Source organism: Leuciscus leuciscus (genome assembly GCF_965113295.1).
Source record: "Leuciscus leuciscus genome assembly, chromosome: 14".
NCBI lineage: Eukaryota > Metazoa > Chordata > Actinopteri > Cypriniformes > Leuciscidae > Leuciscus > Leuciscus leuciscus.
The window spans coordinates 10,641,133-10,657,071 of record NC_138738.1 but is presented as its reverse complement, the minus strand read 5'-3'; the positions used below and the strand labels follow the sequence as shown (position 1 = coordinate 10,657,071).

The window sequence follows — 15,939 nt, the reverse complement described above, 5'->3', positions numbered from 1 at the left end:
TTGTCAGAATTACCAACATGGGCACTTTAGGGCTAAGTTTTATTAACAGGCTTCAACTTTTTTTCTTTTCTTTTAAGAAAGCCACATTAAAACTCCATCCCAAACGGTTTAAAATGAGTGCATTATTATTGTTTTCTGCTTGTTACTTTTCAAATTCCAGCCTTTCAGTCTTAACTATGAAATCCATTATATAATTTTTTGTTTTTAAAACTGAAAATATACACGAAGAGTGAAATAAGCTGTTTTATTTTAATTTTATATGAATAATGTTTGCCCCAATAAAGAGTTTTAAAAAGTGTGTACAAAGCAGTTACTGAAGAACCAGCTGTGTCAGTGAACCATAAGATTGAGACATTTGGAGAAAAGTTAATTATTACTTGTAAATCAGAATATATTTATTTTGTGTCTTTTACAATCAAGCAACCTTGTTAAATTATCCAAAAATAGAAATATTGTGTGCATTTAGGATACATAACATGAATTTAACCTTGCAAGACGATGATTTGGCCATGTTATTGAAAAGCACAATAGGCCTACTAAATTTGAAATATAAGATAAATAGTTTTCCCCTCAGCCTTTGTATTAGAAACACCCTCGCAGTTAATTTAATGCCATCCATGGTAATATAATTAAGTATAGGCCAATGTTGGAAATGTTTATCAGTTTTAAAAGGGAAATGTATCGATACGATATTAATAATGTGAAGCCGGTAAATCGTATAACGTTAGATAACTTGCTACATGCGGGGATACCAGAAAGAGAGTTGTTATTGAGTAAAATTTACGAATTACGTCAGCATATTCGATATTAGTTTGTAATCTCGCTGAATAAAAGACGACTTTAGAGAACTTTACAACATCATGCCGTCTATAAAAAAAATAAAAATAAATGATTTTGCCTCGTTGAGAAGTTAAGAGTTAACCTAGTAAATATTAGAAACAAAGTCTCTCCATGAATGAGTGTGAAATTGTCGTTACGGTGCGAAGATGCTGACCAATGACGTCACAACAAAGTAACTCATTCAGTTATGCAGTTTCTTACCTGTCCAATAGAGGGTGCTACGAGATTTGAAATGAGTTGTGGCTTTGGTGAATGAATTGATCCTTAATACATTATTTTCAAATCCAAATCAAAGGATTTAAACAACTGGCCCCGGGGCTGTGCTGGGGGATGGTCAGGCTGTTACCCGAGGCCAGACAGTGTGCCTGCTAAATTTGGGGCAAGAGGGATCGGGTTCCTTCTGCAAGCACACACGATCCTGTCCTAGTTACAGGAGCCTTCTCTCACTCATTTACTGCTCTCACATGCCCTCTCACTTGGATAGCAGACAGTCTCTCAAACACCAAACTCTTACATCATATACTCTTACTGCTGCTTGTATATCGTTTCGTTTCTGATAGGTTAACGCACAAATCTGGCATTGACCATCGCTTGAAGATAGCTTGTAAAAAGAAGATCTTCCAGGTGACCCGACCTGCGCGTCCAGCTTCATCCAACTTCAGAAGGATCCTTGGCGGGTAGGAATTAGGGCACCACACTGACCCGCCATGTTTCTGGTTCTGGTGGTTACAGAGGAGCTGAGGGAGTTCCTGTCCCGGGCACGAAGTGGAACCGGCCGCCTCATCCAGGTGTTGATCAGAGACGGTGAGTGAGAAGGACGTCTCAGGGGTTCACTCAGTTCAAAGGGAATTTAATGAATCAGAAAGGTGAAGGTGCCAATATTGGTAGGCTATCTTGAGGAGTCGAACAAAACAAAAATCCAGCAGTAAAGTGCACACTTGTTGACCAATAAATCAAGTTCACTATTTTAATTGATAGATTTAAAAGAGTCCTACCTGCTTGTAGATCAACTCTTAATGAATCTTAACCATCTTAATCTTATTGAGGCCTGGAAAATATTAGCAATCAGTGAGATAAAACTTTCAGTATTCCTATTCTGTTAACACACTAACACGGTATTGTATAATGGTACACTGAGGGTGTCAGGGTAATACTGTGGTTCTGAATGATTACCACCATATTAATGCACCATGGCTTTTACACAGTAGCCTAGTCCAAGGTGGACTTCAAGAAATAGCCTACATTAAATATTTCTAGTATGGCCATGGTACCTTGTCCAAAAATCGTGGTTGTACCATTGTACTTTTTAATACCTTTTGTTAGTGGAACAGATCAATATTCTCTCATTTAATGGCCTTAATTTTCACTTCCTAAATGTTCAAGAGCCATACAGGAGGATTAAAATCTCTATCATCTATGTGGGTCATCTATCAAAACTGTGTAAATATGTAACAGTATTTTCCCATGTATGACTCAACTAAAATATGTGCTTCAACAACAATTAATCTGTTAAAATAGAAATTGGACCATTAAATTAATAAATGGTAAACTAAAATGATGACTTTAGGCTTCTGCCAATAAATAGGCAACTTAACTGATATTTACTGATGTAGCCTATCCACTGACTTGGAGTTTAAAGTATTTATCATAAATGGGTGATTTTACAATTTGAATATAATATTTATTAATAATTTGTTGTGTTTTTATTTGTTGTTTTTAGGTGAGTTTTTTATTTGTTGTCGTTTTACCGCCTAGGTATCAGCTGACATGAGGAAATAGGACCGAAACACATTTCACAATGTATTTTGATTCTGCATTCACATGTTGATAGTAGGTCGGATGACGCGTCATTTGACGTGGAAACTGAATGGTTCTTGAGGGATTAACTGTGCAGAGGTCATGGAGCGATAAACGGTTCTCTGTTGCAATAAAAGCGCTTGTTTGTGAGCGTGCGTTTGCGTACGAGGCCGAGTGTCAGGTAGGCTACTGTTGAAATGTTAGCTCACTAGTCACTCACTATCAGATGACAAGATCCAGTTGCTGGGAAGGAAAGGGCAAAACACTATCAAATTAGAGTGAAGTCACTCTGCCATTGCCTGACATGACGTGTTAATGCACGTAGGCCTACTCGCACGTAAGCCTACTCACACATAGCTCCGAGCGAATAAAACAAAACAGTTTTGACTGCAGTATTAGGCTACTCCGTTCAAAAGTTTGAGGTCAGCATTGTTATTTATACATTAAACTGATCAAAAGTGACTGTAAAGACATTATAATGTTACATAAGATTTCTATTTCAAATAAATACTAACGTTCTATTCATAAAGAAATCCTTAAAAAAAAAAAACAACTATAACGATTTCTTCAAATATACTAAGCAGCACAACTGTTTTCAACATTAATAATAATAATAAAAATTTCTTGAGCAACAAGTCAGCATTTTAGAATGATTTCTGAAGGATCATGTGACACTGAAGACTGGAGTTAATAGCTGCTAACAAAATTCAGCCTTGCCACCACAGGAATAAATTAGGCTAGTTTTTAATATATATATAAAAATAGAAAATAATTATTTTAAATTGTAATAATATTTCTGGTAACACTTTACAATAAGGTCGCATCTGTTAACGCATTTTGTTAAGTTAATGCATTAAATAACATAAACTAACAATAACAATGTATTGTTATTCCATTCATAAACCTTTCTTAATGTTAGTTAATAAAAATGTTCATATTCATGTTCCTATTTGTTCACAGTGCATTAACTAAGGTTAACAGATAGAACTTTGGATCTAAATGTTGAAATTAATATGAACTAAGATTAATAAATGCTCCAGAAGTATTGTTCATTTTTAGTTCATGTTAACTATTGTTGTCAACTAATGTTAACAAATGAAACCTTATTGTAAAGTGTTACCATATTTCACAATATTACAATTTTTACTGTATTTTTGATCAAATAAATGCAGCATTGGTGAACAGAAGAGACTTCTTGCAAAAACATTAACAAATCTTACTGACCCAAACTTTAGAAGAGTGTACATTTCTAGAAGATAAGTTTACATTAGCTTCAAACTATTAGTGACAGTAACCTAACATTTTAAATGAAACAATTCAATAATGCAGGACAGTTTTGTCCAGGAAAGATGATGGTTGCTACCTAGCAAGCAATTTTGCGTTTAAATGACGTCTAATAGCCGCCCAAACACAGCCCAGACGTTCAAGGCAAAATTTGGGCTATCAGTGAACATTTTATAGACGTCTAATCATAGCCCAAGAATAGACTAGTCATCAATAGGATAACAAAGGTATGAAATGAGTGAAAAAGTGAAACCAAACACCTTGTAATCACTGTTTACTTTGCTTACATGATGGAATACCATACATCTTGCAAGTTATTTTGGCAAAAACGACATGAAACCAAATTCAAGGTTATTTTGGCTGGAAGTGGGTTACTCATAGCCAGACTATATCAGGTCTATAGTTAACCTAGACAGTGAGATGAGATAAGATTTCTAATCAGGTAGACTGTGTGGCCATATTAGACTGCTCCAGCCATTCCGACATCTAATGGCTGTCACAGGTGGATAGAATTTAAGCTGGTTGTTGCTATATGGCTCTTCTACTGTCTGTTTGACGCCTGGGATGTATGAAGATGTCTGGATCTGAATAGATCGGGTTGTTTTGGGTTCACAGGCTGCCTTTGATCTCACAGTCAGAGATGATATTTCAGGGAACATGAAACAGGTCAACACAGTTTTGGATCTTTCTGGTGACCAAGTCACATGTGTATCCCAACCCTTATTGGTGGGTAGATCAGACCACATGGTCAGGTGCTAGTCAGTGTTCATGGTGATAGAAAAACATGAAGCCATGGCTTTCTTGGCTGTGTGCCGACATACGGTTCAGACACTCAGTTATTTAGCCGGATTGTGTTTATGTGTGATATTCTTTGGAATGAATGTATTTGTATGACAGAACTCAGGGAGGTAGACAGATGTTTATCTTTTCAAATTGGCACATATGTGTGTGCAAACAGCATTTTTAAGGGGTGAGTAAAAGGCTGATGGAAAGTATGTGTCTGTGCTAATAGCTGGAATGTGTGCAACCTCAGAATAGCAGCTGCTGCAAAAGACCATCAGGAAATCCCCCTCCAAGGTCATTCGGACTAGACGTGTATGTGGGTGGATGATGTTTGCATTAGATGTGGTTATTGACGCACTAGCTGTTTTGACGTTGTGCTCATTAATGGTTTATTTCACTTTGGTGCAAAATCTTTCACTCACTCTGCCCGACCTTTAGATGCTTTAATCCACTATTGACAAAGCTGTTGTTTGGACTGCTGTATAAGACTGAATGAAACAACATTCTTGCTATAACAGGTTAGACGAGTGCAATCACGGCCAAGGCCATTGGATTAAAACATGGCAGGGAAGCGTTTTCTCACAAATGACGGAAATTTCTGTCAATGGCGAGGAAAGAGTTAATAGTGAGAATCAGACCCCAAACTAAAGTACTTAAAACTATTTAAATGTTTTTAGTATCTTATGTTCTCCAGATCTATCTATCTATCTATCTATCTATCTATCTATCTATCTATCTATCTATCTATCTATCTATCTATCTATCTATCTATCTATCTATCTATCTATCTATATATATATATATATATTCAATTATAATGTATAATATTATATTTGACAAATATATTGTCAAATATAATATTATATTTTTGTCTTCTGATTTTGGAGTGAACTGTCATCTGTTAACATAACATGACTGACTGTATATGATTTATGTCCAGGAAAATTTTATAATTTTTTTATAATAAAAAAATACTAAAATAGAAGTAAAATATACTTTTCTACATTTAAAATTTAAATATAATCATTACGTTTTAAACAAAAACAGCATTTTTACATCTGTGTACAAAGAAAATCTGAGGACAGCAGGGAGGGAAGTGAACAGATGTACTAGTAAGTAGATTATTGATGTGATAAGCGATGCGTACTGAGAACCATAGCTGTTAATCTGAGTGTTGACGCCTGAAAGCAGAGGGTGGGGCTCTGGAGGACGTGCACCGGCGCAGTGCACTATTCTCAATGAATCATAAAGACGACCCATTAGAAAAGATGAAGCCTAGTGCTTCAGTACAGAGGGTGTTCTGGTCGCACTCTTCAGGAAGCAAATTACATGCGCTTGAGTGTGATGTGATCAGTGTAAAGTTTGTAAACTGAGACAATGGAGAAACAGTAGGATCATGTGTGACATCTGTAACATTAAGTGATACATGCTGTCCTGTTTTTCATGTGGGCAATGGCCATGCATTTTTGTGTTGCTTAACTGGCTGATGGGTGAATGCAGTCACGAGAAAATAGGAAATTATAGAAAGATCTTATAATTTGTTATATTAGAAATGGTTACCAGTGGACTTTTACTGGAGTCTTGTTTGAAAACCTATATCTTACAAGTGTTACAATGGTCTGCATTATACAGAACACTATAACAGAGAATTTATAAAGCCCAAAGTCTCATAAATATGACCACTTCTTTTTATATGGGGATGAATTGCTTCTAAGAACTGTTTTCATAGTGAAAGGCCCTTAAAAATCACATGATTGGTATCATTCTCGGTGGAACTATTTCATATAATTTTTCCTTCAAAGTCATTTTTATTATATTATATTATATTATATTATATTATATTATATTATATTATATTATATTATATTATATTATATTATATTATATTATATTATATTATATTATAAAACATCAGCAGTATCAAAGTCACCATTATACCATTGACCAATTTTATCAAAAACAAAGTGTAAACAAAGATAAACTAAATATGGTTCAGTTCATTATTGACAAGAATAGATTGTGATATTAGACATTTCCCAGTACTGGATTGTTTAATACACCAGGCACTGAAGATTAAACTGATGTGTATTATTGTGTATGTGTCTCTAGGTGAACTAAGCATCATGTGCTATATTGGGTGTAAGATACAAGGTGTGTCATGCTCTTTTTATAGCAGGTTGTAGATAATGGATAATATTTCCCCTTATTTGTTATCAGCAGTATAGGCCATTACCCAAGGCTAGCCTTGTAAACACATTTAGCTTCATCTATTTGATGCAACATCAAATTACGCATTACGCAACAGGTTTTTGGAATTGTTGTGTGCAATGTTGGTTGCACCAGGTTTGTAATGAGAAAGCTTCTTTATGTGTGTTTCAGAGCAGCTGGTGCTGGGGGCATTTAGAGAGCCACGCCAGACCTGGGACAAAGACTATGACCACTTCCTGCTCCCCCTGCTGGACCCTCTCGAGCCCTGCTACATTTTATACCGGTTGGACTCTAAGAACGCTCAAGGTTATGAGTGGCTCTTCATCTCCTGGTCACCAGACCAGTCTCCTGTAGGTTTCAACATCCAGACATGAATGAAGATGTAAAGCTTGACCTGATAAGCAGGAACAGCTTATACAGCTGAACATGAATTTAAATAAGTAAAGGTTTTATGTATGTATATATATATATATATATATATATATATATAAGAACTGTCGGAGAACATTTAGACTATTATTTTTTAATAGAACAATCAAAACATCGAAATACATTTTTCTTTGGATCTTAGCTTTTAAGCAACCTCCTGTTACCAATTAGAACACCCCCACTCTTAAAAAAAAGGTTCAGTGGGGTTATAGAACCCTAGGGTTCTTGGGCCTCATTTATAAAATGTTGCTTAGAAACTGTACATTGATCTAAGATCCTTTCTCAAATTTTTGTACGTGTGATTCAGAGAAAACAAACATAGCATACACATAAAAAACGAACATGCTCACACAAAAACGTGCGTATGCCTCTCATCCAGATGTGAAACACAATTTGCAAGTGTGAAACCACAGTATAAATACTGTGTACTAAATATTTGAACTTTAATTCTGTGTCATTATGCTAACAGGGTTTTATTATTATTATTCGTGCTTAGATTTCCAAATACCTGCAGTACTCCGACTCTGCCACAAGGAAAAAATCCGTACAGCTGCTTAGAACCTGACGTAGCGCTAATAATATTTTCACATTAAAGACTGACTGTTTTTTTAAACCAGCGCGGGTTTAAGCGTACGCACACTCCATGATCAAATCTGTGCATACGCACGTTTTATAAATGAGGCCCCAGGACTAAATTTTAAAGAACATTTTATGGCCAAATTTTTTTCCATACAATTTTATTCAAATAAAAAACTAATTAAAACTAAATGAATTAAAACTAAATCCATAAAATGATGGGAACTCCTAAAAGGTTATATATGAAACGCCTGAAAGGAACCCTTTAAAGGGATAGTTCACCCAAAAATGAAAATTCTGTCATCATTTACTCACCCTCAAGTTGTTTCAAACCTGTATGAATTTCTTTTTTCTGCTGAACACAAAAGAAGATAATTTGAAAAATGTTGGTAACCAAACAGTTGATGGACCCCATTGACTTCCATTGTATAGGGGTCCATCAACTGTTTGGTTACCGACATTTTTCAAAATATCTTCTTTTTTTAGTGTTAAAAATCTAAAGCATAGATTTGCAAGAATTTTTCTTTTCCTAAAAATGTACAAATCTAATTCATTGTAATAGGGTGCGCTTCATTGTGGTTAGAACTGCGAGTGTTTGTTACTGTTTATTTATTTCATAAAGTGAGCATTTGCTTTTGCTACAGGTCAGACATAAGATGCTGTATGCTGCCACTCGTGCCACAGTTAAGAAAGAGTTTGGCGGTGGACACGTCAAAGATGAAATGTTCGGCACAGTTGAGGTACTAGTATACACTAGAATCTATATTTACAAAGGGAGCTTTATCTATAATTTATAATATTTTTGATTCATTTTTATTATTATTTTCACTTCCACCAATTTTATATATGGTCCACAATAAATTTGTTCAAACAATTTTGCCTATGTGAATAGTTATAAAGTTATAATGAGGGATCTGCTGATAAATGGCCAACCTGTCATGTGTCTTCAGCTGTCAGTCAAATACCCTGAAGCTGTATTATTTACAGTTGAAAAAGTTTGCAGAGTGGACCACCATGTTCCTTAATTTAGAAACTGGACAACCTGTGGCTGTTGGCAGTGTTCTTGGAAATGCTTACCAGTCATGGTCAACACAGAGAGGACTAAATATATACTCTACATACACATAGAGTAAAATATTGAACAAACAACAACAAAGTTTTATGGAAGTCTATTTATAATTTTGACATATTGAAATACTTCAGGTTGTCTAGGAATTAATCTACAATTAATTAAATTAAATTAATTTAATTTTTGATCAATTAATAGTGAACCACATTATAATACTGGCTAAATAAATACAGTGAGTATTTTGAGTATATTGTGAGTACAATTCTTCATTTTTTCCCCCCATCACCAGGAGGACGTTTGTTTTCAGGGCTACCTGCGACATGTGACTTCATGTTCTGCACCAGCACCCCTGACTGCAGCCGAGCAGGAGCTACAGCGAATCAGAATCACAGAGGTGAGAAACGACTGCAGAGTGCAGACATCCATCTAACAGCATAATTATAGTATACATCCATGAATTACTTCAGCTCTTTGTTTTATATTTCTTCGTATATTTCGTATCGTATCGTATCGTATACTTCAGTTATTTGTTTAATATATTCTATGTTCAATCTTTACGGTTGCAGGGCAGAGTTAAACAGGTAAGTACTGTCTAATGTATGCTAATTGTATGCTGATTACAGTGTCCTTTCAACTTTAATGAAAGGACAAACCTCAAATATTTCAAAGAATCATTATATTAACAACACAAAGACTTTTCAATCTTTTTGATTTGCAACATACAGTACAACTGTATGCACATATTTGCAACAAACTGCATACATACATATATATATATATATATATATATATATATATATATATATATATAATATTTTCATTTTCACTATTTTCATGACAATAAACAATTTTTTAACTTTTCTTTAATGGATCATCTGGATATTTGACTTGAGTTTTTTTTGTAATTCTCAATTATGATTTTCACTCATTTCTACTCTAAAACACATTTTAAATCAGGATCAAATAAAGATAATTTAAATGTCATGAAAATAATTAGGATCTTAAGAGTCCTAAAAATAAGGCTTTTCTTTCAAATATATATATTTTTTATTAGTTTCTTATGGTTTTGGAGTCAAATATGGAGTGGATATTTTCATGACTGGTTTTATGTGATCCACCCATATGGACACTGTCATCTACACTCATCCAGCATGTTAACACTTTACTTTTCCTTATACTTTATCCACCATCTCTCACCCTCATAAACAAACAACAGAACTGTCATATAATAAGTATTCCATGACATTCTAGGGTAGCTCATAGGAATTGTTTGGGAAAATGTTTTTAATAGATTGACAGGAACGGTTTTGGTCATAATTTACAGTGCTGGAATACAAAATTGGTTGTGTCTGTGTTTGTGTCTTCAGGTGAAAACTGAGATCACTGTTGACCCCAAACATCAGACTCTACAGGGTCTTGCCTTCCCGTTACAGGCCGAGGCCAAACGTGCTCTACAGCAGCTCGCAGAGAGACGCATTAACTACATTCAACTAGTACGACACAGACATACACATTTATACTTCAGTGTGTTCTTACCAGATACATTCTTACCAAACTGACTAGAAATTTTTGGTTTCTATTTAGAAGTTAGATACAGAGAAGGAAACAATTGAACTAGTGCACACCAGCCCGACAGACATCCGTGATCTACCCTGCCGGATCCCCTTGGATACAGCCCAGATACCACTTCTTTCTCTAGCAAACATGCGGGGACGGGGGGGGGGGGGGGGTGGGGGGGGGGGGGGGGGGGGAGTCCGTCCACCATTCTCTATAAGTATCTCATCTATATCAATTTGTGTTACAGTATGTAAATCTTTTCACATGTCTTCCTCTATCACTCATGTCATTACTCCATGCCAGATACAGCTGCTCAGTCTCAGGAGGTAAGGATGCTGTATTCAGGCTGTAGGATGCTGACTTCTGGAAGGAGTAGAGAGGGACTTCCACCTAGAAGTGGCTAAAAAGGTAAACACACTATATCACACTTCTCACATGTTCATTATTGTTTTTCTCCCAGATTTAAAATCTCACAACTTTGTTTAAAGTAAACATGCAATTAAAGGTACACTTTGTAATTACTGTCCCTTTGGTGGTTGTTAAACAAAACTGCATGTATTCTGCGGAAGAAGTTTGTTTGGTTGTGCTTCAGCACAATATGGTTGAATGAATGAACCATGAATATGGTTCCATATCAGTCAGTCACGTTCGGCATTACGTTGACAAACTGACCGTCGTGATGATGAGATCGAGACTCCAATACCTTGAAAATGGTGGAGTGCCCTATGTTATTCCCCGGTCTGGTTTCTCTGCACCTCAGAGGACCAATTCGGTTAATACACAGGGTGATCTGAGGGTTATAGTGGTAGTTTCGCCAAACCTTGTGGCCCTGCTGGGAAGAGGGGAAACAAACGTCTAATAAAGGGAGGTGGAGAGGATGGTGGCAACAGCTAGGATGGACAGAAAGTGAGAGGGAGAGATAAATGAACTTCAGTTTTACCCTAATTTTCCACAGTTCCATATTTCCACCTGTTTTCAGGCTAATTTGTTCATCCTGCAGGTATAGTAAAGGAAAAATTGGGATTATGTGCTTATGTTGTGGGATCTCACTTGGGAGCCCAATCAACTTCAAGTGGTAAGAAAACTAGCCAATAAGCATTGGTGAGTGAGATTTGCATGCCAAGCCCCTCCCCTGGACTTATGGGTATATAAGCTCACCTGCAACTCACTCATTTAGCTTTTTGCTTCAGAGCCGAGCGGTTGATCTTCAGTGCTCTGCCAATCGGCCTTCGAGCTGACAAAGAGAAGACGTTCTGAGTTGGAGAGATGGTTCATTCAGCGGTGTGTTTTTGCAGGATTGCTAATGTGTACAGTTAAGTGCAGCGATCACACCCCTGGGTGCTTCAACAAACAAAAGAGCAGTTTCCCTAAAAGAGCAAGCACAGGTGATGTTGTGTCTTTTTAAAGATGGCATTTCACCCATGTGTCTCTGGATGCGGCCATTTCCTGGCCCTGTCTGACAGCCACGATCACTGCCTAATGTGTCTGGGCCATAAGCAAGCTGAGGCAGTGTCTGTTGATGACTTATGTTCCCACTGAACATGACCATCACGATGATGAGATTGAGACTCCAATACCTTGAAAACGGTGGAGTGCCCTATGTTATTCCCCGGTCTGGTTTCTCTGCACCACAGTCCACAGAGGACCAATTCGGTTAATACTCAGGGTGATCTGAGGGTTATAGTGGGAGTTCTCCCGCCGGGCCAGTCCCCACGGGCCTCCCACTCCTCACACACATTGAAGGTTGTGGAGGTTCCTGGTGAGGCTGTGGGTCCTTCTCATGGGGGACCCAGCATCTCATTTGAAGCTCTCGTGGAGGACCGGATGTCAATAGAAGCATCAGAGAGCGGGCTTAAGTCCACTGGGGATGACTACTAAGTTGACTAATTTACTGGGTCGCCACGAGTGTCGGGCTCGAGTGGAACCCTCCACACTGTCTTGAACGTATGCAGTTGGACAATTGGTCTCTCGGGACGGGGTGGCATCGTCCTACCCCGGTTCCTTTCTTCCCGAAGGTGTATGAGGAGGTCTCAAAGTCTCCTGCCAGAAGCCGCTTCGCTGCTTCCTCCGCTCTTACTACCCCCAGGTGGTCCAGCTGATTTGTAGACGTTTCGGAGACATGCATGTAGACCTGTTCGCCTCTCCAGAGTCTTCCCATTGCCAGCTGTTTTACTCCATGACTGGGCGGACATAGGGGTGTGCGATATTGACAAAAAATTATATCTCGATATTTTCTGGGATTTTCTCTAACAATTATTAGACGATATTTTGCTGAGTGTGTTTATTGTGTTGGTACTTTGGCAGGTTTAGGACTGTCGTGGACAGCCGACTCTTAAAGTTTTTGATATTCTTCATACTCTGTGTGGTGGTCAGTTCACAGCAGTGACAGAAATTATTTTTTCCAATGTTTCAATTGATTTTGACCTTATATGGGCATTCTTACCGTTATAAAGCCATTTTTTAAACCTAATTATATGCATGCATCATCTTTTGTGTCAATTTCATAAATTTAATTAAATTCAGTTATAAAAATAAAACACTATAGGGCTGTTACCAATCAAATGAAATCAGTATCAACAAAATTCAGCTTTGCAATATTGAATATTGATATTTAAAATTATTTAAAACAAGAAAAGATACTTTAAATGTGAAATTGAAACCGCCAGTAGGTGGCAGCAAGTCACTGTTAATGAGCGAATCATTGAGATTCAACCGATTCATTCAAACGGCTGATTCATTCAAGGAAAGAAGCATTTGGCTATCTGAATCCATCCTAGTCAACTGATTCGTTCAAAAAGCTGATTTAGTAAGGAAACACTGCCGTTTGTGACTTTGTTTTGAACTATACACTGCTCTACAGTAATTTGAAAGTGATTGCAGTACCAGTTTTGGCCACAATCTTATTACGGTTCCTCTAATATTAACTTCTTGTTTTTTAAACTTGTATAATTGTATCTAAATCATGTGATATGATAAACTTGTATTAATGTCACATTTGTTATCATGCTGATATTTGGAGAAAAACTGCACTCTTGTGATATTTATTACTAAATGATCTAAAAAAAGACTAAATCACACAGTAAAAGCGTGCACTCTAAATGCGCACCCGCACTAGTCTAATCTACAAGTCTACATCACGTAGAGTATGCATGCACTCTCTGGGTGTGTGTGAGGGATAGGATATACTCGAAAATGTCAAATCGCACATTGTTAAAACAACAATTACGATATTATCACACACCCCTAGGGGGGACCCTCTGCATGGATGCACTGGCACACAGCTAGCCCTGAGATCAATGCAAATATGTGTTTTCACCAGTTTACCTGCTCGCACAGACACTGTGCAAGGTCAGGGAGGATGAGGAGCAGGTCTTGATGGTTGCGACTTACTGGCCCACCTGGACCTGGTTCTCGGACCTGATGCTCCTCACAACAGCCCCTCCCTGGCGGATTCCCCTGAATTCCTAGCCATTCACCTGGTGGTTTTAAATGGTGACAGAAAATACAACAATTGGTGTAAAGAAGTGACTGTTTCAGTCTTTTCTTACCCAGGGTTTAGAATGACCCAGGGTTAACCATTTCAAAGTGTGAAAAGCCCTAATATGGACAGAAATGCACTGTGAATGTCTTTTCATGTTGACTTTAACAAATAAGAGACAATTTATATACAGTTACACTGACAATATATTCTGATTTTGTGTGTGTGTTCTTGTAAATGTGTCTATGTTCATTTAGTTGGAGATAGATAGTGGAGAGGAGCTGACAGAGGAATATCTGTATGATGAGGTCCATCCTAAGCAGCAAGCCCACAAGCAAGCATTCGCCAAACCTCGTGGCCCTGCTGGGAAGAGGGGAAACAAACGTCTAATAAAGGGAGGTGGAGAGAATGGTGGCAACCGCTAGGAAGGACAGAAAGTGAGAGGGAGAGATAAATGAACTTCGGTGGTACCCTAAATTTTCCACAGTTCCCTATTTCCACCTGTTTTCAGGCTAATTTGTTCATCCTGCAGGTATAGTAAAGGAAAAATTGGGATTCTGTGCTCAGTTGTTGTTAAAAACTTTCTTACTTTCTTTGGCTTGTATTTACTCAGTGTTATCAGATGCGTATTCATTTGGTGTGTTAATGTGCATATATTTAAGAGAAAAACTCAGGAATTAATTTTATCTCAGTACATTTTCTGAGCATATTTTTGTTACATAATCTCGTACATGCATTCACACTCAACCCAACAAAATTTTAAGCATATTAAAAGTGTTTATTGTGAAAGATGGTAGATCGCTCTTATTTTAAAAGTGTTTTTTAAAAGTCTAGAAAAGAAGTTTTGTCCAAGAAGCTTTTTAAAAAAGAAAAAAGAACAAGAACCTACAGCGATTTCATAGAAAAAGGCACACTCATATATACACGTACTCACCAGAGCCAAATGTGACATGCAGACAAAATGCTATACTTGGCTATGTGAGAACCAATCAAGTTACAGTTAAGTAACAGATATGTATGGAGGTTTAGACTTGATTCAGATTCATTTTAGGATTAATATTTAAAATTTGTATATGATGATAACCTTTTATGTGTTTTTATAGTTGCAGTTGGGTGTCTTCATTTTTTTCTTACAATACACAAACATGTCTCATAACTCTATTCTTTGATTTACATGGCCCCATAGTATTTACTGTGAAACACATACATTGTGAATAAGCTTCTGTAAGTAATTAGAACAATTCCAAATGAAATATTTTTGTATGTCAAATATCAAAAAAAAATTCAGCATTGAAAATATGATTGTCTAATTGAGTGAATAGTTCAGCTAGTGAAATGTTTAAAATCATCATGGTTAGCAGAAACAAGGTAAAGCTATATCTAAACAAAAACATTTTAATTTGTTTCATGTATGTTATTGATGGTTGCCCCGGACTATGTTGACATGGATCATTTATATTTATTTCCCCCCCCCCTTTTTTTTGTCTGGCAGTGATTAGAGTGAAAGGTCATACACAAGATAATCATACATAATAACAGTAATTAACATTACTGTAACAGTAAATGAAAATCTACAGCCCTCTCTTGCATTGTTTATGAACATATTGTTGCATAAATAAATAAAAACTTTCACTGAGTGTTTGGTGGTAATTATTATTTGGTAAATCAAGATCTATTCTCAAATTATGAATGTAATGAATGTAAAATCACAGAGGAAAAAGAGGACAACCCTGCAAAAATACTGCAATTTACACATAGCCTCTAGATGGCAGTAAAAAATAAGCGTTTAGAATAGTCTCACCGTTAGAAACGCTAATAAATCATGTGGCTGCTAAAATATCAATTTTGAGGAAGTCCCACAGACATATGTACATACATACATAAGAAGAAATGGTCAGGGTCCAAGCCAAATTTAATT

General features: G+C 36.7%; 1 protein-coding gene across 1 annotated transcript; it reads left to right on the top strand.

Annotated features, from left to right (window-relative positions):
* The first annotated feature begins 1,089 nt into the window (after positions 1-1,089).
* On the top strand, positions 1,090-15,658 carry twf2 (twinfilin actin binding protein 2). Its single transcript, XM_082190131.1, is given in 11 exon segments — positions 1,090-1,644; positions 7,084-7,262; positions 8,562-8,657; positions 9,276-9,380; positions 10,354-10,479; positions 10,571-10,660; positions 10,662-10,682; positions 10,684-10,692; positions 10,867-10,902; positions 10,904-10,951; positions 14,279-15,658. Coding segments are annotated over 11 exon segments (975 nt in total). The 5' UTR covers positions 1,090-1,547; the 3' UTR covers positions 14,447-15,658.
* The last annotated feature ends 281 nt before the right edge of the window (positions 15,659-15,939 follow it).